This window comes from Podarcis tiliguerta (assembly GCF_965153285.1).
Source record: "Podarcis tiliguerta genome assembly, chromosome: 1".
NCBI lineage: Eukaryota > Metazoa > Chordata > Lepidosauria > Squamata > Lacertidae > Podarcis > Podarcis tiliguerta.
In genome coordinates, this window is record NC_139534.1 from 105935212 (window position 1) to 105960001 (window position 24790).

Sequence of the window (24790 nt, forward strand, 5' to 3'; positions counted from 1 at the left end):
AGACTACTTTAAATTGTAGGCAGAGAAAGCAGTGGCACCTAATGTCATTTCCTGGTCTGTCAACACTGTAGGCTCCATCAGACCCATCACCATTTTCACCTGCGTGGTCCTTGTCTCCTGCATCCTTTCTTCCTTCTTTGGCCTTTGTCTGAAGAAGCTGCATCCAAGGAAGCCCTCCAGTTACCAGGTAAGAAAGGCAAGAATGTGCCCAGTTTACTGTGTGCTGTTTCTTACATTTGCTCATGACCACTTGTCACCTGAGCTACATGAGGAAAATCCAAGCATGGGGAGATGGTTACCACAATATTATTTACGATGCATGTACACACTTCTCAGACTAGCATGTTCCACCCACAACCACTTTTAAAATGTTGCGCTACATACATTTGCTTTGAAATGGATGGATGCGTGCATTAAACCTTTTACCAAAAAGGTGAAATGCTTGTCAGATCTACTTTAGAAAATACATATAGAGAATTGGATGCCTCGGAACACATTCTGAATGGAGGAGTTTATCTTTGGTACCAGAACTGATCTCACAGTCCTGTCAGACTAAAGTCTGGTCCTGGTTAGCATTCTTGGTTTCAGCAGCCAAATTTAGTCAGACAAAGTTGTTTTGTTGCTGTTGTTAAGAGTCAGGAAACCCTTGCTGATACACCGCAAACCAGGCAGAGATGTACTAGTAGACCTCAACTGACCTCTGCCCCACTCCTTCTGACAAATAACACAAACACAACATACAAATACCGGGGGGGGGGTGGAATCAACTCTCAAATGCTGACCAAAAGAATATAGTTCTGTCAAGCAGGTTTGGCTACTGTAGGTGAAGCTGTCTAATCTTGGAAGAATTATGTATGTGCCTATTGAATCCTGATGACTCCAATAAGGAATTGCATAGGACTTCAAAGTATCAGCGAGAAAACAGAAAAAGAAATGCTGCTGCAAGTCTTGCTGATATTTTGCATTGTGTGTCTTTGTTACTACTGGGTACCCCTTTTATGGTTTCCTGGTTATTTGGGGCATTCGTTCTCCCTCTTTATGGTTGCATTATTCTTCAGTGTTACATTTTTGTACCTCAAAAGGCACTATAATACACTGAGTCACACAACTATTTTTCACTTCCCCACAATCTTAGTAATTTCCCTTCAATAGCCTGAAAACAAAGAGAAGTGCATTCTCAGAGCGTAGTGACAGCTCATTTTGTGCCTTTTAGGTTTGTATCCCACTTTTTCTCCAAGGAGCTCCAAGCAGCATGTGTGCTTTATGGTCCATTTTGTCCTCACAATAATTTTGTGAGGCGTTTTAGCCCATGATCTTCGTGAATGAGTGGATATTTGACCCGGGGGTCTCCCTAGTCTAAGTTCAGTAGTATATCCCCTCACACGAGGGTGTTTTTACAAGGTGTCCACCTCAAAAATAGCCATGATCTATTGACCTACAGCAGGGATGGAGAAGTTTTGACCCTCCCATTGGTTCCAGCCAGATAATAGGAAATGTAGTCCAACAATATATGGAGGGCTCCAGGTTTGTAACACTTGCTTTTGGGAGAATCACCATTTTGGGAGCTGCGGGTCGAGCATCAATCCCTGTTTTCTGTCCCTCGCCCAACTTTATTCTCCTCTCCACCTGCAAGCAGATGTCTGAGCAATCTGAAGGTGCCTTCAATGATACAGAAAGGAGCAGCATTTCTTCAACCCCCAATTCAAATGTAAGTATATCTTCCATTTCCTGTATGCCTCCCTTCCTGGCCTTGCACACTTGCTTGCAATGTCCCGGTTCTCTCGTGCAGACTGGCAAGGTCCACGTGCCAGCGTTTCTGCAGTCACTGTCCTTTCACAAAAGGGAAGAGTTACAGGAGAAATTTGTCCTTTCAGCAAGATGCAAAGCAAAGGACCTCGGAATTGTAACTTCCTTGCTCTATGTGTTGTAGATGTTTGTGGCTACAGTGCTTCAGGAGCCAGAACTAAGCCTCACGCCAGCAGCCTCCCCAGCTCACCAGTCTTACGGCACCATGGGCAGCCGCCTGGAGCAAGCCGAGAACATGGAGGAGGGAGGCCTGCAGAGCTTTGAAACAGAGCTGGAGAGCACGGAGGGCGAATACAGAACCGGGCCGGTGCTGGATGACCAAACCCGCTATCATTGACCACCTGCTCTCAGAGTGACGAGACAGACCAGAGAAACATTTTGAGTATTAAGAGTGCCGGAGGGAAGCATTATGTCCCAAGGCCTAGATTGCTCTGAGTTGCCATATCAGTCCTGCTCCAGTTTTGAGCAAAGGTCTGGTTTTGCTACTTAGGCCAGAACCACTCAGGCTGATGCACAATGGGCCTTCAGTGCTGCAGTTCTCTTGGCCACAGTGTTGGGATGGCAGCTCAACTCTCCAGCAGAGATGGAACGAACAGGGAGGTTCTGCGTAGGCAGTGTTACTTCAGTTTTTTACTCCCAGCTGTTTAGCAGCAGCATGTTCCACATGTTGCCTCTCATCCTTCTGCTCCAGGGCTACAGACTGCCATTGCTTGACTCTTTTCGTGTCTTCTGACAAATCTTCCCTTCTCTCCATTGCCCCAGTTGGTCTCCCTCGCCTTCCCCTATTTTTGCTTTTCATTTATATTCTTTTTTTGGCAGAGGAAGATGTTTCTCTCGTGGGGGCAGCCTTCTCTGCTCAGTCCAGCAGGAGCAAGAGACTCTCTGGATTTAAATAGCATCATGCGCCCAGTAGCTACAAACCTTTCTATAAAACATTTGGGTGCAGGTGTGTGGAGTAGAGAGCAGAATGGTGACTCCCGAGACACATTCAAGTTGACTGCACAGCCCAGTGTGATGCATTTGTTGCAGAAGCAAAGTCCCAATTGTTTCCTGAATGCAAGAGGGGCATTTGCAAAAGACAGGTGCTTTAGCTGCTTCATTTTTTATATGCCCATTTGTTGCTGCTGCAGTTGTTGCTTTTGCCCAAATTCACTGCCTCCAAAAAAAGACTTTCTTTCTCAGTGTGGCCTAAGTGACAGGCCTGACTTGTCTCTGTTTTTCTAGGTTTGACTGGTTGTGTGCTTTACGCCCAGAATAATTGCCATGTTCGGATTTTTGCTTACCTTTTTTCCAACCGTGTTGGAAACTGCCTGGTTCCTTGTTTGAAAGCAAACTTGAAGGCGGAGGGGTGGGGTGGGGTGATGAATGAGATTGTGTAGAAGCTGAGCCCAAACCAGACAGGACAGCAGCAGAGCTGTGTGTATAAAACCAGATCTGATGCAAACCCCTAGAAACCGGGGGTAGAGTCAAACTTTTAAGGCAAAAGGAGAGCATGTGTGGGAGAGGAGCTAAACAAACAGCTAGTGCCCTGATTAGGGGGCTAGATAACTTTCTGCAGGGGGTTAATCCCTGGGGAGGGTTACGGGTTTGGTACACATCACTCATATGCCCCTTTTGCTCCATAAATTGGATCTCCACACCTGCTTGACTTTCAGCATCTTCGTTACAGATCCAAGTTTAAACATATGGTTACGCCACGATCACAGCTAATTTGGCACTGGCTTGAGAGCTGGGTGGGATGGCAGGCAAGCAGTGGTGACATCTCGACCCTTCTGTGACAATAACCCATTTGTACACCAGCATGTTCTAAGCTGCCAGTGCACAGGCTGCATGATATCACAGGCCAGCCCCCTTGTCTCCAAATGATAGGTGTGCCTGCCAGGATAGACTTGTGCATGGGAATGACTCCATTTTACTTCGAAACCTCCACTGTTGTATAGGACTTTCTCTGGCTCAACTGCATTATATACTAGCCCATTTGATCAGTGCTTCACCATCATTCATGTCAGTAGAACATGAGACGCTTAATCTATGATTCTGCAAAGTCCCTGGGATCAATGGAGTGAGATTTCTCTCGTGGGCTGCTGTGCTCGGAACCTGGGATGAGGCTGTCCAAATTTTTTTACTTAGGAGCTAAGTAAAAGCCGCAAGAGAGCAAGCAGGAAGGAGAAGTATTAGGTGATCTGCGTACAAATCAGAATTGCCATGCCTTTTTTCTAGCAGGACTCCTGTGCGCTGAATTACTGCCTGTCTCACAACTCTTAAGCAGGTGAAACTTTCCTAGCATGCTGGTGCTGTAATTGGGAAAGTTGTTCCCAAGCTACTCTGTCGCTGTTATAAGAGGTTTGCCTCTTAGATTTCTGCTGTCCATGCAACTGTCAAAAGGCACAGTAGGTGTGGGGAGAGAAGGTAGAAGAAGCCCTGTTTCCATCTTCAAGGCCTGTTTTGAACAGGGCAGATCTAGGTTGCCTACTGCTGTTTGAGAAACAGAAAAAGCACCTTGCGATTATAGCTAAATAAAAAGATGTATATTAAGCTTACCTGCAATTACTATCCAGGAAGTAAATCCCATTAAAAGCAGTGGGAATTATGCCCAGGTAAATCTGCTTCCCAGAATTTCCCTTTCTTCGCTGAAGATCATTCATACACCTTGCCACAGATAAAAATGCCTATAACACGGCATTCCTTCTAATATATAGAGGCTGCATAGGGACTTTATAGAGTAAGTCTCCATTCCTGCCCCCATGAAGCAAAAGCCCAGCATCAGAGGCAGCACAAAGGCTTGGTTACATCTGTGTCTCTAGGCTGAGCTGCCCACTTGTTTCTTGCTTAGTTACTCACATGTATGTAAGAAAGGCAAACTAGATAGAGTAGCCTAATGCAAATGAGGAAGGACAGTGGCACCTATAAGAGTTGTGCAGCAACTTAGATCTGCTGAAATCCCTCTTGTGTCCAGATATTAATGGTTGTGGGGCTCTGTCTTCTTTTGCATCTGGCTACCTTAGGACTAGTTAATTAAAAATTGGTCACTCTGCTTTTAGTTCACCCAGAGAGGAAAGGTTAAACGCTTACACCACCACCAGTGCAACAATCTACCGTATTTTTCGCTCTATAAGTCGCACCAGACCACAAGACGCACCTAGTGCGGAGGAGGAAAACAAGAAAAAAAATATTCTGAATCCCAGAAGCCAGAACAGCAAGAGGGATCGCTGCGCAGTGAAAGCAGCAATCCCTCTTGCTGTTCTGGCTTCTGGGATAGCTGCGCAGCCTGCATTCGCTCCATAAGACGCACACACATTTCCCCTTTTTAAGAGGGAAAGAGTCTTACAGAGCAAAAAATACGGTAATTCATGACCACTTCTGCTTGGTGTTTAGTGGAATATGTTGGGAGATCCAACCACAAATTTGCCACGGTCAACCCTGTACAGCCTAGAACTCTCTGCTGAGAGGTGGTTTCCAGAGTCTCATGCAGAGTACAAAAATATCCCCACCTTCAATGTAAGAATTAACAGGCAAAGTATAAGTCGGCTGGTGCGATGAGATACGTCTATTTTGCTGGATGAACACCATGTTGCTTGAGTGTACGTACAGTAAAATACAGTATATTAATGTGTAGTCCCATGGAGAATTTTTTTAATGTGTTTGGCAACCCTGAGATCCTTTTAACTGGGGAGTGAACTTCAACCTTATCTATGCAATACAGATTATCTTTCATTGCTTTAGCTTCTCTCATGTGCGGCCACGGAAGAGTCTGTAGCGTTATTCTCCACACTGCAGCCTTTTATTATGGAAAGAAAAGGCACCCTTTAAGTTTATTGCCTCAGTGTAGTAGTAAATGCAGCAGCCCAATTTCAGAAGCAGTTTGTGCCATGCAGTCACCTGCCCACTTTTTAAAAAACAGGCGAAGGGAAAAATGGACATGTTAGTGAACAAGTGATGAAGATACAGGGAGCCATAAAGCAATCTCCAGTTTAACCGAAGAGAGTTAAATTCATTTTTTTAAAAACTGGGTTGTGGATTGTTTAAAAAATAAATAAATGTTTTTTCCAGGGGCTGGGGGTTCTTGGAAGCTGTCCAAAGAGGAAACAAGCACATGCATAAGAGGAATGGTCGGTCTTCTTGGTGTTTTGAGGTTTCGCAGAAAATTGTGAGACAGTAAATTGTTTTTGCAGACTGTGTCTGCACCTTTTGATGTTGCTTGTGGCCTGCGACTGTATTAGTTATTCTGTTCCAGGAGCCAGTCCTGTCGCCTGTGACAGGTTTCAGAGTCAGAGGGTTGGAGTGTTGAGTAATCGTAGCACAGAAGGGGGGGGGGTGTACACATATGGAATAAGTCATGTGGTTACAAAAGAGGACTGGCTGAAATAAAGGCAACACACCACTCTGAAACTGGACTGGTGAGCTCCCATCCTCCAGAAGCTGGCAGGATTGCAAGGCTCCAGCTTTGTGGGTATAAGTTTACAAACCTTTCCTGTACCCTTTGGGGACTATCTGCCTTTAGCAACATTTGGTAATGTACATCGTTGCTCCTAATAATCTCACACACATGTCTGTTGCAGGATGTGTAGTCATATTGTCCCTAAAATAGTCATTTGAAAACTTGATGTGAGCAGTAGAGAACTGGCGATTCTGCAAGATCCAGCACCAGCTATGTCAGTGAATAGGTGGCTTGAAGTACTGTCTGTCTGCCTTGGTAAGATTGCTTGGCTCATCCTCCAATGCAGCAGGACTGAGCTAATGACACATCTGAAGCTATGCCCACATAACTTGGAGGAAGCCCTGCTGACTGCAGTGGAACTTCACATCTGAGAATATGCACAGGGTCAGGCTTCTGGTGTATTAGAGGTTAGGGCCTCCTTATCCAAATGAGTCTCTTTCATGTAGTATCAATAGTCAGGCATCTCTATGCTATTATCTGTTCTGGGTTTTTTCAACATTTCCCACAGGTAAGAAATTGCAGCCACTCGAGTCCTCAAAGAAGGGAGCAGCAGGCCCACATCTGCCAGAAGGAGAGGAAAGGTTAATACTTCATTGAACGCTGTGGCTCGTTTCTGAAAGGGGGAAGGTTGTGTATGCCTCACAAAGAGGCAGAGAGGTTGAGGTGTGGAACCCCAGAATGTGACTCAGTTGAAGGGACTCACCTTAATCCAGCACGAATGCCATCACAGGTTTCTCCCATCCTCTTATCAAGTGCCGTAGCTGGCTGCACTTGAGGAAGGGTGGTTGGGTCCAGTGCTGTAGTGTGAGTAAGTGGTTCCTGACTACTCCCTCCTTGGAACCTATGAAATTACCTTTGCCTAGTCACATGCTAATGTAGCAAACCTCGAGGCCTCCTGTCTTAGCTGCTTCTCTTTTATGGAGGCAAAGTGCCTGTGAGTTGGGTATGGTGTCTTTGGGAAGCTCTGGTCTTTTGTCTTTCCCTTGGCTGTTGCCCTCTAGGAATGTGCCAGAGTTATGTATCTTCTTGTTATATTTATTGCTATGACCGTGCCTTGAATAAAGTTACTTCGCCCAGCTGGTGCCTGGGGTTGAGCTGCACATGTTGACGCAGAGTGATGCTAACTCAAAACAGGAGGAGAAGGAGGCCCTTGCCAAGCATATCACAAACCTGAGAGGTCCCCTTTTGCTTTTGTTCAATGAGAGAGCAAGGTCTTGGGCATAATGAGAAGGAAAACTCAAGTAGTTTAGGTGGTGTGATAGCCACCTTCAAATAGCCAAAGGGTTGCCACATGGAAGATGGAACAAGCTTGTTTTCTGCTGCTGCAGAGGGTAAGACCCAAACCAATGGATTCAAATTACAAGGAAGGTGATTCTGCCCAAGCAATAGAGCTTTCTGACAGAGCTGTTCAACTCTGGTACAGACTCCCTCAGAAGGTGGTGGACTCTCCTTCCTTGGAAGTTTTTAAGCTAAGGTTGGATGGTCATCTGTCAGGGATGCTTCAGTTGTAATTCCTCACATTGCAGGAGGCTGGATAAGATTGCCCCCAGGAGCCCCTCCAACTCTGTATCAAAAACAGTTTAAAACAACTTGAAATCACAAAAATAAGGTGAGTCCTGAAAATATACACCTCAAGTGTCAAAAGGATGGCTGGAGAGTTGCATTTTCCGCATCCTCTGGAAGCTGTATAATGAAGGTGTTGGACACACCTCTGTGGGAACCGAGCTCTGCAGATTAGGGGCTGCCACAGAAAGTGCCCTATTCCAGGCCGCCACTACCCCAAGCCTCAGAGCAGAGGAACTCCCAAGAGGGCCCCCTCTGCCAATCTCAGCACCCGAGGGTCTGTAGCAAAGGAGCCTATCTTTCAGCTGTTTGGCCAGTGCATCCCTAGTCAAACTAAGAAATAGTATTTTTTTAGCCTCTGATAACCTCACTCCCACCCAGGACAAGTCCCCACCACTCTGGTAATGAGAAAGGATACCTGCTGCTGCTGCTGTTGTAGGCAGCCATCTGCCTCGACAAACTCCTGCTCTGGTTACTATGGAAATGGGAGCTCCCACAAAGCTAGCTTCCTCCTGCCAGGATTCTTATGCTTAGTATAAAACCATAGGGATGGTAAATTCTCCCACTTTCAGAGGAACTCTTGCAGTTCTAGTCACCTGGCCCTGACCCAGGAGAGCTTCCAGACATCCACCCACACCTGCAACCTTCTCAATGATGGCAGTGGAAGATGGCAAAAAGGTGATGAGGCCACTACACATGACTAAAAAGGAGCACGTGCTAATTTATATATAAAGATGCAGATTCAGAAATAATTACAACAAGTGAAATGCAATACAACTGACTGCAGTGGGGAGTGACTGTGACCCCGTGATCAGCGTGCCTTTTTAGTCTTTCCAGAGGAGAGAATAGCTCGTATAAGAAACCCTCCAGGATCAAATACAAAGAACCATATAGTCCAACATCTTGTTCTTACCATGACTGAGTGCATTAGTTCTTAAGCAGGACATTCTCCCCACTCATGTTCCCCAACAACTAGTATTCAGAAGCATATTGTTTCTAGTATTGAAGGTAGTACACAGCCATGGTGAGTAGCTATTGGTAACCTGAATGAATCATGTTTCAAACCTAACCAGGTTGGTTGCTATCACATCTTGTGATAGTGGATTCTGTGCTGTGTGGTGAACTTCCTTTTTTTCTGTCCTTAATCTCCCAGCGTTTCAGTTTCATCGGATGAAGTACTATGAAGCAGAAAACCTTCCCTTTCTCCACACCATACATAATAACACACACGCTTCACCCCAATTCACCTTTCTTCTAAACTGAAAAGCCCCAAACATTGCAACCTTTAGTCATAGGGGACTTGCTTCATCAGCCCCTTGATCGTTTGAGCTCCCAATTTCTGCATCTTTTGCAGCTCTGCAAGGCAACCAGAACTATTCCATATTGGTTCAACCACAGAATTTGTATAGCAGCTTTATGTATAGCATAAAATTTGCATAGCAGTCTTTCCAGACTGTTCCCAAGCCAGAATTTACCTTATTCACAGCTGCCACACACAAGACTGACATGTATAAGAGAGTGTTGAGATTATACTCCTCTCACGCTGCTACTTTCCCAAGTAAGTGAAATATAACATTTTTTACTTTGCAGGAGACCCACAACACCCCAAACAGGTCTGAGATACAGCAACACCATGTTTTTTATTTCTTTTGGAATGCAACAAAATATGGCACACACAAAACATGAAGAGAGCTGTGAAAAGCTTACAAAGGGCCCAGCTTTATACGCATGGGGTTGGGGTAAGCTATCCCCTTCCTCCTTGGTATTTAATTTTCTAGGTGCAGCAAATGTTTTTGTATAGAGAACAATTCAGTTTCATAAGTCTACCCTCCCTGCCAGAGTCTGAAGCAGTGGAACCCAGAAATAGGCTTATTTCCTCTCCTGCTGCTTCAGAGAACTAGGCCTCAGTCACAATGGTTATAAGACTGGCTTGCAGTTATATAATGTCATGGGACACACAACTGTTTAATACAAAGCTCTGCAAATAATTTCAAAAACCCTAGTTTGAGGATTCAGGTTCTCTTTTCTAGACAGCATGAAATCAGTGCATTTAAACACAGTTCTTATATTGTGAAGGATGAATGTGACCGTGTCTGGGTCATTAATATTTGTTTTCTCAATTGCTAATTCCGTGAAGCAACTTTCTGTTTGCCTCTAGGAATTTTACATTTTATCCAGCTACTAGCACTCTCACCACCACCATCATTCACAATAAGTTTGGGGTGAGGGATAACAAAGGAATCTGACCTACTTCCACAAACCTAGAGCTGTTTGAAAGTGTCCTCCTGAGATTGGGGTATTTGAGCAGGGAGGAAGAAGAGATAAATTGTCAGAGTATCTAGAGCCTCTGTATCCTCCCCACCTGGGTTGCGAGTATACAAAATATGTCACTTCCAATACACACACCCCCCCAAAAAAATTAAAAAATTGAGAAGGTTTGATCCCACTAGACTAGTGCTCAACACCTAGGGAGGAACTAGAATGGGGGGGGGGGGATCTAGAATTATTGGCTCTGCCTGTCATTGGCTCCACCTACAGTTGGGCCTCTCTGCTTTCTGCCCCAATGGGCACCAGCCATCCCTGCTGGCATTGCCCCTTTTGTGCAGCTCTCAGCACGTTTCAAAATAGCTGTCCCTAGGCTGCTGTGAAGTTTAAATAGAGAGACATGATAGAAAGCTCAGAAAAAGAAATTGCTCACAAAACAGAAAAAGGCATGCACCTCCCGACAAACACAAACTCAAACGCATCTCTGAACTAAGCTTTGACACACAACGGCTTCCCCTCACACCTGAACCAAATTCACGATCGCGAGCGGGCAGTTGTTGGCACTTCGTATGGAAGCTCACATATCGTATATAAATCACAAGATATGACCGGGTAGGACTTGCATTTGGTCTGTTGATCATGCGTAAAGCACAAGCAAAAAAATGGCTTCCCAGAGGCCCAGTAAATTGTTTGTCACTAGTTCTACTGGGACAGGGAGCTCCAGCCATGGGCCTAATTAGGGCTCCCAGGCCTTGACGGTTGGGCCTGCTAAACTGAACTTTAGTGGACTTTAGCTACCTTTCAGGGGCCCAAAGTCAACCACTGGTCATTCTGTACCAATGGTGACAGTGGGACTGTTCACACTGCCTAATCAGTTTTCCTAGGCCACCTATAAGATAGCAGATTAAGTGGAGGAACCACAACAACCCCTGTCAGTCATCAAGAAGTACTGTCCATACCAGGACAACGCACACACCCTCTGCCTCCTCTTGATACAACCAGACCACCCCTGGCCCACCTCAAGTTTTCCTAGGGGCCTTATCTGCACCTAGATTGAAAAGCAAGGGACGGGGAGTTTTAAATGTTCATCCACCACACCAAAAAAAATCTTTTCTAGATTTCCTACTCCCACCCCCACCTGGGTTCCAAAACAACCCCAAGAACTAAGTTGCTTTCATTAAGATTTGGGCAAATAGCAAGGAGGATTCTGTCCAGCACCTGGAAGGCTATACCAGAAATGCCTGGGGAAGGGAGGAATGGCAGCAAAGCAGTTGCCCAGAAATGGATTTTATTCTACAGACTCTCCTTTGGCCAGAATCCAGGATGAATTTTGGAAGCTTTCCCCAGGATAAAAGCTGCATCTGTCACTAATTTCACTACAAGATTTTATTTCCACATGCTCAGGGAACTGGCAGCTGCTGCATTCCCACTGGCTTTCAAGTTCTAACTTGTGGCCAAGCATTTCAAAATCCAACCATCTAGCAGCTCAGGCATGCAAACAGGAGCCTTACTGTAGAATTAACCCACTTTAAAAGGCAGGGGGAAGCTACGCTGCTTGGATAATCCCAAGGAAATGCACACACTCCCGCTTAGCTTCACTGAAACAATCGCAGGCTCACAATCTCAAGGGGGGAAAGCTAGTACAATCATCCTTCTTTGCTGAGAAATCTTTGTAATTACTCTTTGAAAGGCAATGGGGAAATAAAGAGAATGATAACATGCCTTTTGGAAGGAAAGCCGCTAGCTGCAGTTGGCATTTCAGCTTTTAATTCCGGCTTGGCTCTCTTTTGCCCCCTGCAAACAGATACGTGGAACTGCAACACTGAAATAGGGGAGCGTCGTCACATTACCACAAGAAAGATGGGGAATGCAAGAGTAAAACGAGAAAGAGAGACAGAAATGTTGAGATTACTCTGAAATACACAGAGCTAGGAAGGCAAGCTTGCTTTCTCCTCGGAGCTGTTCCCACTCAAGCATCCTGGGTCCAGGTTTATTCCACTTTTCTGGGAACATCCCAGCCGCAGCTCATGGCTTTTACCACAATGCTGTACAGCTTGGTCCAGGCCTCACGCACATTCACATTGAAAGCGGGACCGTGGCATTTTTCCAGCATATACAGCAAGGATTCGCCCACAGCCTGGAAATCAAACAGGAGACAGCAGAATCAGCATTCAAAAAGAAGCAGCTCTTAAGGAAGGGTTAGGGGTGATTTTCTACTATCTAAAAAATGTAACTTTACTTTCAGAGTGATGGTGGAGGCACACGCCCTCCAGGTTCCAAGTAATCCTCTCAATTTGGCTCTTACTGGCGCTGTCAACCATTATTTATCCCCAGTTTGCCTAACAATAGACTACCTTGCTTTTTACTTCTCTGCCTCAGAAGAACTTGCAAGTTTTGTTTGGAGCTGGAGGCTGAGCTGAGTAATGGCTAATGAATTTTTCAGAAAGCTAATCTCATCCAGTCTGCTCCTCCAGGACTATCTCAACTGCAGACGTCGTAGCTCTTATGTCACCCCAACTTTCCCTCTGCCATGCACCCCTCTCCTTCATCCACCCAGGTCTAAAACAGCTCAGAAGTCTGCTCACTTATTTTGTGACTTATTCAGACCATGTGACTCTTCACACTCTCCACTGGTTTCCCATCCGCTCTGGGATCCAGAGCAAGTTTTTTGTCCTCTCAAAACCCTTGTTCCTCCTCCTCCTCAATCTGTACTGATTTCCCAACATGTCCCTTCCTGCAACACAAACCTGGAAAGCTGAGGGAAGAATTCAAAACAAGTCAGCAGTGCCACAGAGACATCTCAAAACGAAAAGGCTCCTTACCGAAAAAGACTCCACCTTCACACCAACTGCCTGGTGTTTCTTACCCAGGTTGGCAAGGTATTCTTCCAGGCACTGCAAGTTCTCCAAATGAGTCACGGCTGCATCTATTACCAGCATTACCTACCAAGCAGACAGAACAACAAACAGGACAATCTGGTGTGTCCTTATGGAAGTAAAGGCTCTCTAAAAGCCTTCTGCAAATGTTATAAGAGACTCTGAAAGGCTTGTTCTGGATATCTCCATAAGCCTAAGAGCTCGGGTCAAGATGAAAGGGCATGCTTGGAGAAAATCTGTATTTAAACACCATTTATATCTGTCTGTTACGCCAATCCTGCCATTTAGGGCCTCCAGCAAATGTTACAAAACCCTTATGCAGAAAGCATGTGTGTGCAAGGAAAAACCTGGAAACCAAACCCAAATCACCTGTGTGTTGATCTCCCATACACTTACCTCTTCTAGTAGAGTTTACACTTGTTGAAAAGCTACAACAGCCAGTGTGGCCTGCCGAAACAGATTGACATGGTTGTCCATGCAGTTGTCATGCATGACACATCACAGTGATACATTATCTGGCAAGAAACCTTACTATCCAATTTTAAATTCAACCCTTCTGGCTGCTCTGCCATTCATCCCACCTGCATGTTTTGATTTTGGCAGAGGGGAAACCACAGCCATATAACTAAAGCTGATTTCCTTGGTAACAAGCCCCCTTGATATGAATGGGATTTACTTCCTAATAGGTGCGTGCCCATCGGTGATTTTGTAGCCAAATTCAATAGGGAAAGTCTACCACTGGCAATTAGCTATGATAGCTAAAAATGGAGCTTCCGTAGCCAGAGAGACTATAGATCTGATTACCAATTAATGGAACAAGCAAGAAGGGATGGTTCTGCTGTGCCCTGCCTCTAAAAGTCCTTAAGGGCATCAGTTTTGGAGCAGATGAGGGTGAACTAACTGGTGTTTAATCCAGACAAAATAAAGGCAATGGGTAGTTGAGGGTTTGGTGTTAGAAGCGCTGGTGTTCTGTTTCAATTGCACTCCTTTAAAAGTCAGCCCCACTTGGGAGTACTCCAAGACCCAGCCTGGCAACTGGATGATCTTGTGGCTGGAAGTACCTTTTTTCAGCATGTGTGTCAGCTGCATCCTTCCCTTGAAAAGCCAGGAGTAGCCAGCTATTCATGCTGCAGTCACTTCCAGATTGGATTACTCTAATGTGCTCCATGTGGCTCAGCCTTTGTAGTTCATAAGCTTTGACTGGTCCCGAATGCAGCTGCCAGACTGTTTACATGACCTGGCTTCAGTACAGCAACTACCAATTCATTTCTGGGCTCAATTCTAAGTGTTCATTTTAACTTTTAAAGGCCCAATTGACCTGTTACTAGAGCATCTGGAGAATTCTTTCCACCCACATGCCTAACCTTTATGATCATCTACAGACCCTCCAAGTGTCCCTATTTTCCAGGGACAGTCCTGGATTTACAGAAGCTGTCTCAGTTTCTGATTTGATCCTGCTTTTCCTTAGGACATCCCTATTTTCATCAGAGAATGTTGGAGGGTATGGATCTACTGAGGCTCTTGTTGGATGTCTCCTGGCCTACTTGAGTTTGAAGCCTGGCAGGGACAGGGCCTTTTCAGTGTTGGGATACAGACAGTTGAATCATAGAATCATAGAATCATAGAGTTGGAAGAGACCACAAGAGTCATCGAGTCCAACCCCCTGCCAAGCAGGAAACACAATCAGAGCACTCCTGACATATGGTTGTCAAGCCTCTGCTTAAAGACCTCCAAAGAAGGAGACTCCACCACACTCCTTGGCAGCAAATTCCACTGTTGAACAGCTCTTACTGTCAGGAAGTTCTTCCTAATGTTTAGGTGGGAATCTTCTTTCTTGTAATTTGTATCCATTGCTCCGTGTCCGCTTCTCTGGAGCAGCAGAAAACAACATTTCTCCCTCCTCTATGTGACATCCTTTTATATATTTGAACATGGCTATCATATCACCCCTTAATCTCCTCTTCTCCAGGCTAAACATGCCCAGCTCCCTTAGCCGAACACTCTGCCAAAAGAGGCTCACCTGGTCCCATGGCTGCTTGCTTTTCAACAAAGCAGCTAAGACTTTCCTTCTTCACCAGGCTTTTTAAAGATAGTGTTTTCTGAGGCTGATCTTTGACTGCTACTGGTTTCTGCACCAACGTCATCCTCTTATTTGCTTGTCCAACAGACTGTTTGTTTCAACTAAATTTTAGCTCATCTCTCCACAGTTTGTACTCTGCCACCCTATTTCGCAGAAAGGCAGGACAAAAATGCTGAGAAATAAATAAAACCTGACTAGCCATCCTTGGGGGTAGGGAAGAGCTAGACTAAACTTGTTCTCATTTAATCTGACAATCTAAACACCCTATCAAACCACCTCATTTGTTTTATTTCTATATTTGTATTTCTTTCCTGACTTTCCAACAAAACATTGTCCAATGCAGCTAATGAAAAGAAAATTCATCAAAAGGGACAAAGTAAAACAAATTAAAAACATGTCATAATCAAACACCAAACACCAGGCATGCAGCAGAAAACATTCTATTAAAACCAGCCCACAGCTAGGTCAAAAGTCAGTCCGAAAAGAAAGGTTGCTTATACCCCTGTAGGGTCCCTTGTCTCGATATTTTCTTAACACACCCTTGGGTTAAGCTCATACTTGTCCTTCCTGCTTGCTCTGCTAAGCTAAATCTAATTATTTAAATGTGATTAAACGCATTCCTAATCTAATACAGTTAATAGATTTATATTAGTTTTTAAAATGCATTTTCTGCACGCAGAAAAGTAATCAGGATAGATTCATGCACACAACTTTCCACCCCAGGTAATTTTTTTACAGGTACCTCTTAGACAACAGTGGTCCTTCATGTCATACAAGTAGTTCAGATCATCAAAACACTAGGCACCAATTAATATTTCCCCATTCCCTGGCAGTGTAAAATAAATAATAGCTTGTTATAATTTTACTGACTTTGTGTTAAATGATACTTCTTGGTGAAGAGGATACACAAAAGGCTGTTGGGGCAGAGCAAGAGAGTTTTAGGTTGAAGCTGCATTTGTTGACTGCAGTTTTTATCCCAAAATTCCTCCAAGCATCTCAGGAAAACGTGCAAGGTCACCTGTATACCATTTGATCCCCTGTAAGGTAGGTCCATCTGAGAGAGAACAACTGGCCCAGATTTACTCAACAAGTTCCTTTCACCCCAAGAGCTTCATGGAAGAGTGGGGATTTGAATCCATGCCTCCCAGGCCCTAGCCAAACACGCTAAGCAGGATACCCCACTGCCACTTGCCAGCATAGCCTTTGCTATAGTTGAAGACAATTACCAGAAGGACTCCTTTACACCTCTCACCTTTCTAATGTGTTCCAGGAACTCGGGTGACGAGAGGCACTCCTGAGGAGTAGAGAACTTCCTGCAGTTGTACTGGAAAAGGGGCAAGAGGTCAGGGTCCAAATCAAAAAGCCTGAAAGACATCAACCCAACAATTATTTGGCCTCCATACAAATCGGACAGACATCCCATCCCATCTCTCTTTCCCATCCTCATGGAACATCTTAGCTCCTGGGGAGGCCCAAGAAAGCAAGCCAGTCACAGGACAAGGCTGATGTCAGGGGAGGAAAGGATGTCTTCTTCCTCTCTTGTACAGCCTTCCCTCATGCCCAGCCTGCCTTCAGGAAAACAAACCAGGTACAACAGAGGACAAGGAGTGGTACTCACCTAGGTTTTATTCCAAAAGTAGACCTACTGAAATGAATGGGCTTTAGTAATATTCATTAATTCCAATAGGTATACATGGAGTAAAACTTAGTTGATTACCACCCAGGGCATTTTTCTTCTCTCGGTACAACTTCCCCTGTCCCTTTACAATTGGTTTGTGAGAAAGAAAAATGGAGCCCCAGCACAACTCTCAGGCATTATCTCTGTTGTCTTTTCGGTGCCTGCTGAAAATGTTCCCCTATCAACAAGCATTTCAGGTAGCCATCTTTCCCAATCTACATCTGTATTGGACTTGTTTTAAATAAATTTTAAAATGCTTTAATTGTTTTATCACTACTTCCCAGTCATTTGAGGTCTCCCTGCGAGCACAGCCTGCCCAGGAGGGGAAGGCAATGCAAATGGAGGTCTGCCACCGCCCCTTTCCCCTTGCTCATCTCATGGTGCTCTTATGCTTGCAGTGGGACTGAAGCCAGTTTCTCAGCTGAGCGTGTAGAAACGCCCCACTCAAATATGTGTTGAAGAAATGGGGAAGGGTCCATTCATTCCTGGTATAAACAGCAATCTCCATTTATCGTGCTGTAGCATCACACTGCTAGATCGTAGCAATGATAGGGGGTCGAAGACGCTGTTTTAGAGAGGCAGAGACAGAAAGACACGCACAGAGAGAAGGATGTGTGAAGTGACAAAGACCTGGATAGCAGAAAAATCTGAGAACATCATAAGTGTTTTGCAAGAGCACTGGAAGATCGCCAGCATCAAGCTTTTCTCTGAAAAAAAGGCTGAGTTTAGCACACACCATTTACTCCACCACAGGCGCTGTAAGTTACCACCCTTGCGCAAAAGAGCATAAGATGTGTTGAAAACATCCGCAGTTCTTCTCGTAGCAATGACTTGTTTTGTTGCCTGTTTCCAAACTCCCTTCAGTAGGATCTGTTCTGCCCTTCTGCGCCTCCCACCAACATACACCGTCAAAATACCCACTAACCACAGTCTCTTAACGCAACATTCAAAGGGTCTTCACCTCCAGACGGCATTGAGATTAGACTCTCCCTCCTTCATTCCCTGACACAGCCCAAAATCCACATCAGCTTTTCGTTGCCAGGTTGCATTTCACACATGCATGTCATCCCTGGTGCCCTTTCAACCCTGCCTGCCTCCCTAAGCGCATCTCTCTGGTAATTCACCTCCTAGATTGACAGGAACCCGTTTTTTCTATTTATATGGTACACATATCTCCTGACTAATAAGGAGGAACGAGAATCTGTTGCAATATCGTTCCATATACCAGCCTGCTCTCTGCTATTCGCTGAACAATTTTATACAGTGGTATAAAACATGTAATGGTATCTCAAAGAATGGTTTGCTCCATGCAGGAACTCAAAACTCGCAATCCTTCAAAGTCATGGTAATGCAAGAGACTGGTGTCGTCCATCAGACAGGGGCTATAAAGCAGTTTGCAAAATAAAAAATTGCTACAAAGACTTCATAATACTACCTGGCAGCATGAGGAGAATACTGGCTTACCTCAACAACATTTACAACAATTAGTAGGGTAGGCCGGTATTCTCCGCATGCTGCAGAAGGGAGGCTGAGAGTTATGAAGTAAGTAAAGAGATGAGATTTGAACCAGAGCGTTCCTCGCTCAAACTCTTAGCAGCTACGCCACAGAATGTAGACAGTCCATTTAGGCCATCATAGACAATGGTCACTGGTAGGCTTGTGCTTTGTCACTTTATCTGTTTTTTAAACAAACAACACCACATCTATGCTCATTGCCGTTGTAACATCCTATTAATAACTTTGTGTCATGCACAAGGTAGCTCTGTCACTGACTCTAGATAATTATTAAATAATCTAAACAGTACCAGCCTCACTCCATATAATTTGCTTTCCTCTGTGATGAAAAATGCCTGTATTCCTAACCACAGCTTTCTGGATTTTAACTAGAGGATGGTTAGAATGCATAAGAGGCTGCATTTCTGACTGTTGACTTTCCACAGAAAGGAGTGTTTGCTAAAAAGCTCTCTTAAAAACAAACACAAAGCCTATGTATGCAATGTTCGGCTAACCACCCCCTCTACATTTTTGTTGATACTTTCAACACACTTAAAGGGGTTAGTGAAGCAAGACATCTCTCTGGAGACACCAAGCCAACTCTTCTTCCACAAGTTTTGTTGTGTTACATATTCAATAGATAAACTAGCCTTAATAACGATTTCCATCATATTGCACAATACAGTATAGAATTGTCTGGAAGGGTTCTAATTTCCTGGTTCCTGCTGAAAATACAGGTGCTACAATGACCATTTCAGCAATTGCTGGAAAAGTTTGCTGATTTTAAATTACCGTACATACCTTAGTTAACAATTTTACATTTGACCTGTCGCTTTCTCATTTGCCTACTCCTTCTGAAGCTTTGTGCATCCCTTCCAAACTTTTAAGCACCCTCTGATAATTTCGTCTTCGTATTCATTGAGTGGGTCTTATTGCATTTGGCCCAGAGAAACAAAGTTGTGTGTTTATTAATTAACTGAATGGAGCAGTACTACAGCTATTCAGTTTCCCATAAGGCATTTTTTACTGAGAAAACAATAATCATAGAATTGCAGAGTTGGAAGGGCCCCTAAGAGTCATCTAGTCCAACCCCATGAAAGAATGTCTATATTTTTTTTTCTTTTTCTTCACCCTGTCCCCAAAAAGGCCACTTTGCATATCCCCCCCCCAATGTTCTCCTCTTTCTTTCTCTCTCTCACTAGTGTTTGTCACCCACCTGAGCCCTGAAACAACACCAAGTCCAAGTCATTGTGGAAAAAGCAAATGGTGACTTGACCAACACAGATCCTGCAGCCATTTGTAGTATCAGCAACGTGCGCACGCGCGCACACACACACACACACACACACACACACAAACCCTTAGTAGAAAAGAAAGAAGCTTTGCTTCCGTTCCTCACTGCCAATAGTCAGCCCCACCCCTGAAAAATTACTAAAGAATAATTTATCTTCCCACAGGAGAAATCTCCTATAAACATAGCAGAGAATTCCCAGAAGCTGTTTGCACACCACTTTAAAGGATACCTTACCTACATTGCATTGCCCATTTTATATTACCAGCTCCACCCATCCATATTCTACACCTGGAGCTGTGTTGGACTCACTGGCAGAGGAAGAGGAGTGCGAGGGGAGCGTACCGCCCCCAGCAGTGAAATACTGGTGGGGTGCCATCGCGGCTGCCCCCCTGCCCGCGCTGAGCCCCACGCCCCCAGGATGCATGCCAGCCCCGCCCCCACCTGCTCTCCGCCCCCCCCCCCCGGTGCTGGAGCATGAAGCTCTGCCACTGATTGGACTTGATTCTTGGAAACTAAAATCTAACAGTCCCAAAGTCAGACAAAGCAAGTGGAATTTCAATGGACAGGCTGCCATTCACCACACACAAGCAGCAGATAAGCAGTTCAATTCTCTGTGTAGGTGAAGGGATCATAGCTCAGGGGTAGAGCATGCTGAAGGCTGGAGGTTCGATTTATTATGTCTGCAATTAAAAAGAACAAAGGATCAGATAGGAGGCAGTGTGAGAGACCTCTGCTCGAGATCCTGGACAGCCACTGCCAGCCACGTGTTGACAAGTACACAAATGATCTGACCTTATATGAAAGGCAGATCTAGGGGAGCACAACAGGTTTGGTCACACCAGGCGCGAAGCTTCTGGGGCACCGCAACTATGACATCTAACAGAAGGCGAGGGGACACCGGATTTTGGCATTGCAAAGGGCACCCCTGAAATTTGAGATTCCAAGATCTGTCACTTGTTTCCTAGGTTCCAAATCCCATTCTCCACACTATAGACTCTCCTCAGTCCATGTTGAGAAAGCCACGCTTACCTGCCTCGGTTTTCCTGTCTATACAATGGAAACTTAAAGAGTGGCTGGGAGCAGGTGGGTGAACATTGGCTGCAGAGCAGCCTCTGCACAAACCCCTCTGTGAATGGAGAAATAAAGTTTGTTGCTTCCTACAAAACCAAGCATGGCCTTCCAGAGGCTCAAAGCCTTTGTCCCATCTGCGTCTCCCAGCTTTGTACTCCTCAACTTCAGGGTTAATGGCATGCACCCAGGCACTCAGCTGTTCTCTCACATGCACCATTTCCTCTGCCCTGGGACTGATCCCGGAATGAACCAAGCCTCTCCCCAAGGGCCAGGCCTGGCCTTGGCTCCCGTGATTGCCATGTCACATGCAATTAGGAAGCCGCTCTGATACACTCTGCAGAGCTGAGGACTGTGGAGCTACTCCCTTATTAAGAGAAAACTCTCATCTCTGCCACAACTGCAAGAAGATATCAAAGGGAAGACTCGGAGCTCACACAACCTTCTTCCTGTGTTCTTGGCCTGTCTTTTTAAACAGCTTGCTGGCCTTTAATCCTCATGGAGTTTCATATGAAAATCACATCAATACTTGCACCCTTCGAACCCATAGAGGTGCTATGTTGCCCAAGCTTACGCCAAAGTAAGCCTTCACAGGACTGCACAAGCTCTTTTCTCTGTCTGGACTCATCTAACGCTTCATTTTCTGAAATGAAAAAAGTCCTGCTGGAACTCAAGCCTGTCTAGGAGTCCCCTCTTTCTGTCCCAGAAACCTTGCAGCACAAGCCTATATGTGTCTGGGACTTACATTCAGGTAAGCTCATACAAAATTGCCACCTTAACTATTCATCACATATTTACATGGGTTTGTTGTGACTGACTGGTGTTTATTAAAAGGCGCTCAGCACATGCTCGGTGGCACTCATTACTTTGCATATTCTAGGGATACTCCAGGGAACTGAAAGCAAATACAGTATTAGCAACAAGCTGTAGCTCAAGTCAAGTCCTGGTGTCTTGGGGGGGGGGGGTGGAAGAAAGAGAAATTATTTAATTAACCTAATTCAATGCTGTTTTATTTATATTAAATGTAGACTTCAGTATCCTTTCTAAATAATGTTAAATATTGTCTGGGCTTTTGTCTTCTATTTATTTTATTGTATACAGCTCATTCCCCCCATATATAGATGTATTTTTGTTTGTGGTTTAAATTTTTATTTATAGTGGGGGGGTTAGAGAAGATGGAGGCCCCTCTCCCTCATTAGAAACTAACTGAAACCAGCCCTGCACTTCTGGGACAAGAAGAGCCCCAGCACAGAGGTGTTATGTGACCTGCAGGTAGTCTCTTCTCAAGCCTAGACAGCAGTCTTGTTGGGCACCGACATGAAACAGTGATATATAAATGTTTTTTTAAAAAAACAACACACACCAAGCTCATTTAGAAAGAGAGGCACTTTACTTCACCTATTACCACACTTTGACTGCACAGGAAAACACTTCCATGTTGGAAGCAAGTCTGTCACCTGTGTCATATATAAATCACCTGCAAATAACCAAACGGGTCTACACTCGTTCACCAATACACACGATCTGCCCGCTTCGCCGCCACCACTTTAGACGTCCCACCCCTGTGATCTGTGAAGAGGAACCAAACCCCTGCTATAAAGAGCTTGCTCGTTCCCAGTAGAGATTCACCACCAACAAATCTAAGCATGGAGACTCTGGAAATATGGAGCGTAAAGATCGTGGCGGAGAAGGTGGAACAAAGTTTCTCACCGGAGTCTTTCAAGCTGTGAAACCAAGTTGGGTCAAGGTGGTCTGCTTTGCAAAGGCCCGTCTCCGCTTCAGGCGTCGTGGAGACACACCTGGCTCTTTGATTCTCCCGGGCAGATCCTCGATTCCCCCTTACAATCTTCCTCCTTTAAGGCATCTGGCCTCGCACGTGCTCCCTCCAACCAAGCCCAGCCCAGCCTGCCCCTCTCCCTTCTCCCCCTTACCTGGTAAACAAGACCAAGCCGTGCTCGATGGGGCTGCTGTTCACTTTCTCCCAGCTCTCTCGGATCAGCTTCTGGTCCGCGCTGGAAAGTCCGTCGCTCTCCATTTTCCCGGAGAGGCGCAACTGGAGGCGCAGCGCCGCTTGGAAAGCAGGAGACGCAGCAGCCGCCGCCGCCGCCGCCCCCTCCCGGACGCGCAGCGAGGCTGGCTGTGCGCTCCGAGCAACAGGTGGCGGCCCGGATCCCGCGGCGATCCCAGGCGCTTGATCCGCTCGCGAGGCACTTCAGATCCCCCTTGCGCTCGAGACTTGCGCTCCCATGGCGGGATCGGTTGCGCCAGGCAGAAGCGCCGAGTCCGCGCCTTGGCTACTTACTCCTTAGGGCGCCGCGTGGTTCGCTTGAGGAAGATCCCCTCGCCTGGCCTGAAGAGGACTCCGAGTGCCCCAGGGGAACGCCATACCGTTGCTCGCAGCAGCCGCAGAGAGGGTGGGATCCTGCCTTCCTCAATCCCGGGTCTGATCTCCGAGGGCCAACTCTCGCCTCGCCGCCGCCGCCTCCTCGCCGCGGCAGCACCTTCCCAGCTCCCCAGCAGGAAGATCAAGGCAAGAGGAGAGCTCTTAAAGGGGCAGCGCCCAACTCAGGCTCCGACGTTGCCAGCCTCCCACCTTTAAGTCAAGGGAATCCAGCTTTCCCCCAGCCCCCACCCTGTGGTTTTAACAAGTCCGAAACACGTAAGTGAAGCTTCCTGCATGCCTGCCAAGAGAAGGCTCGAAGTCCTTCAGGAGTCTAAAGGGCGTGTTCACAAGTTCAGCTTCCACTGGCGCAAGCATCCTAGTGTTTTGATGCATGCTGCTATTTTTGAATCAAGGCTGCAGTCCAACCCTGTTTACTCACAAGTACGTGGATAGGACAGCACTTCACAGGCACGCATATTTCTGCACAGCGACAAACTACCCAGTATGTTGTGATCAATAAACTTTAATCTCTCTCCTCCAGTCAAAAAGGTCTTGAAATATTGCAGAAATATCTCCTTCCAATATTTTGGACAGAGAGATTTTGATATGCAAGTTGAAGAACTCCAAATGAAAAAGATGTCATCAAAACCTTGAACCCTGATCACGCTTAAAAGCTGAACCTGATCCCCAAAAATCAAATTATTCTATGGATGTATGTAACCACAGCTGCCCAAATTCTGGGGAGGACAAAGTACCACCATGAGAAGAATGGCACCTCAAAATATTAGAATATACAGAACTTACCAGCATGACAAATAGATTAAGAAATAAATATGATAATTTAAAAGAGGACTGGATATTAAATATAGATTACATGGGAAAATATTATAACAAGAAAATAACTAGCTGAAAAAAACAGGCTGACAAAAAGTACGCAGCAGTAGAGGTTACAACGTGGGATAATATAATGAAAACAACTTAGCAGAGTAAGAAAACACAGTTGAAAAGATAGCTGTTAAGAAACCAAGCAAAGAGTGGAAGGGGAGTAAAAGTGAAGGTTTATGAGAGTCAAATAAATTGGAGGAATACTGTTGCTACCCAGCAACCAGTATTGCCTCAGCACCTCTGAACACGAAAGCTTTTTTTAAAAAAAAATAAAATAATTCCCCTTCCAATGGCTAAAGAAAATCTTCTTTTTGTCCACGTAATCCATACATAATTATAAGGTGCTTGAGCAACAGGTCTTTTTTTAAAAAAAAAATAATTGCAAGTAGCTCTAACTGGAGAAAAATGCAACACATAAGTGAAGTGCCTAGCAACAGAACAAAGGCTTGAAACCAGTTCGCCCAGTACCCAGACTGCTTTTCCAAAGTATTAGACAATGCTTTTTTCAGTGCTGTCCACTCCCTCCAATATTTTCAACATAACATTTAAAGCTAAAGTGTCCTCAGGCCGCCGATCACTGTTAGCCAGCCTCTTACAGCTAATCCTCTGGATGCATGAACAGGACTTCAAACCTTCAAATTACTTAGCCTTGAGTAGGCCTAACAATACTACTGAATCGATTGCAAGAATGCCAGGCAAACCGCATGATCCAAACTGTGGTCCATTTAGGGTGCAAGGCAAATAAATAATGTCTTTTGTGTAGTACTTCTGAACAAAGTAAATCTTTTTTAAAATGCTTTTGCTGCTGGAACGAGAAGAGGAAAGCCTTCTCTTCTGCGGCCCCATTCTTCACCTGTTTTCACCTTCACTCTCAGGTCCATGCCTCCCCCTCCTTTTGTGCAACCCCCTCCTTGCACACAGCTCAACCCCAATGTAACCTCTTGCATCTTCCTCTTGCAT

The 24790-nt window shown here is 45.3% G+C and overlaps 2 protein-coding genes across 9 annotated transcripts in view; one reads left to right on the top strand and one right to left on the bottom strand.

Annotated features, from left to right (window-relative positions):
* The window catches only part of TMEM63C (transmembrane protein 63C), a 69021-nt gene extending 61677 nt beyond the window's left edge, over window positions 1–7344 (top strand). For 4 of the 8 annotated variants that reach the window (XM_083447898.1, XM_083447903.1, XM_083447897.1 and 1 more), the window contains 3 exons: window positions 72–187; window positions 1637–1708; window positions 1931–4341. In XM_083447898.1, coding sequence (XP_083304024.1) covers window positions 72–187; window positions 1637–1708; window positions 1931–2143 — 401 coding nt within the window. In that variant the 3' untranslated portion in view covers window positions 2144–4341. Of the gene's footprint in view, window positions 1–71; window positions 188–1633; window positions 1709–1930 lie in introns of all 8 variants that reach the window. The other 4 variants (XM_083447896.1, XM_083447900.1, XM_083447901.1 and 1 more) reach the window with 2 other exon arrangements.
* A 2079-nt stretch (window positions 7345–9423) lies between these two features.
* NGB (neuroglobin) lies at window positions 9424–23734 on the bottom strand. Its single transcript, XM_083448877.1, has 4 exons — window positions 22494–23734; window positions 16281–16392; window positions 12895–13014; window positions 9424–12209 (listed from the first exon to the last, which is right to left on the bottom strand). Exons 1-4 carry the CDS (start codon window positions 22595–22597, stop codon window positions 12063–12065), a joined length of 483 nt encoding a protein of 160 aa, XP_083305003.1. The 5' UTR covers window positions 22598–23734; the 3' UTR covers window positions 9424–12062.
* Window positions 23735–24790: the final 1056 nt, after the last annotated feature.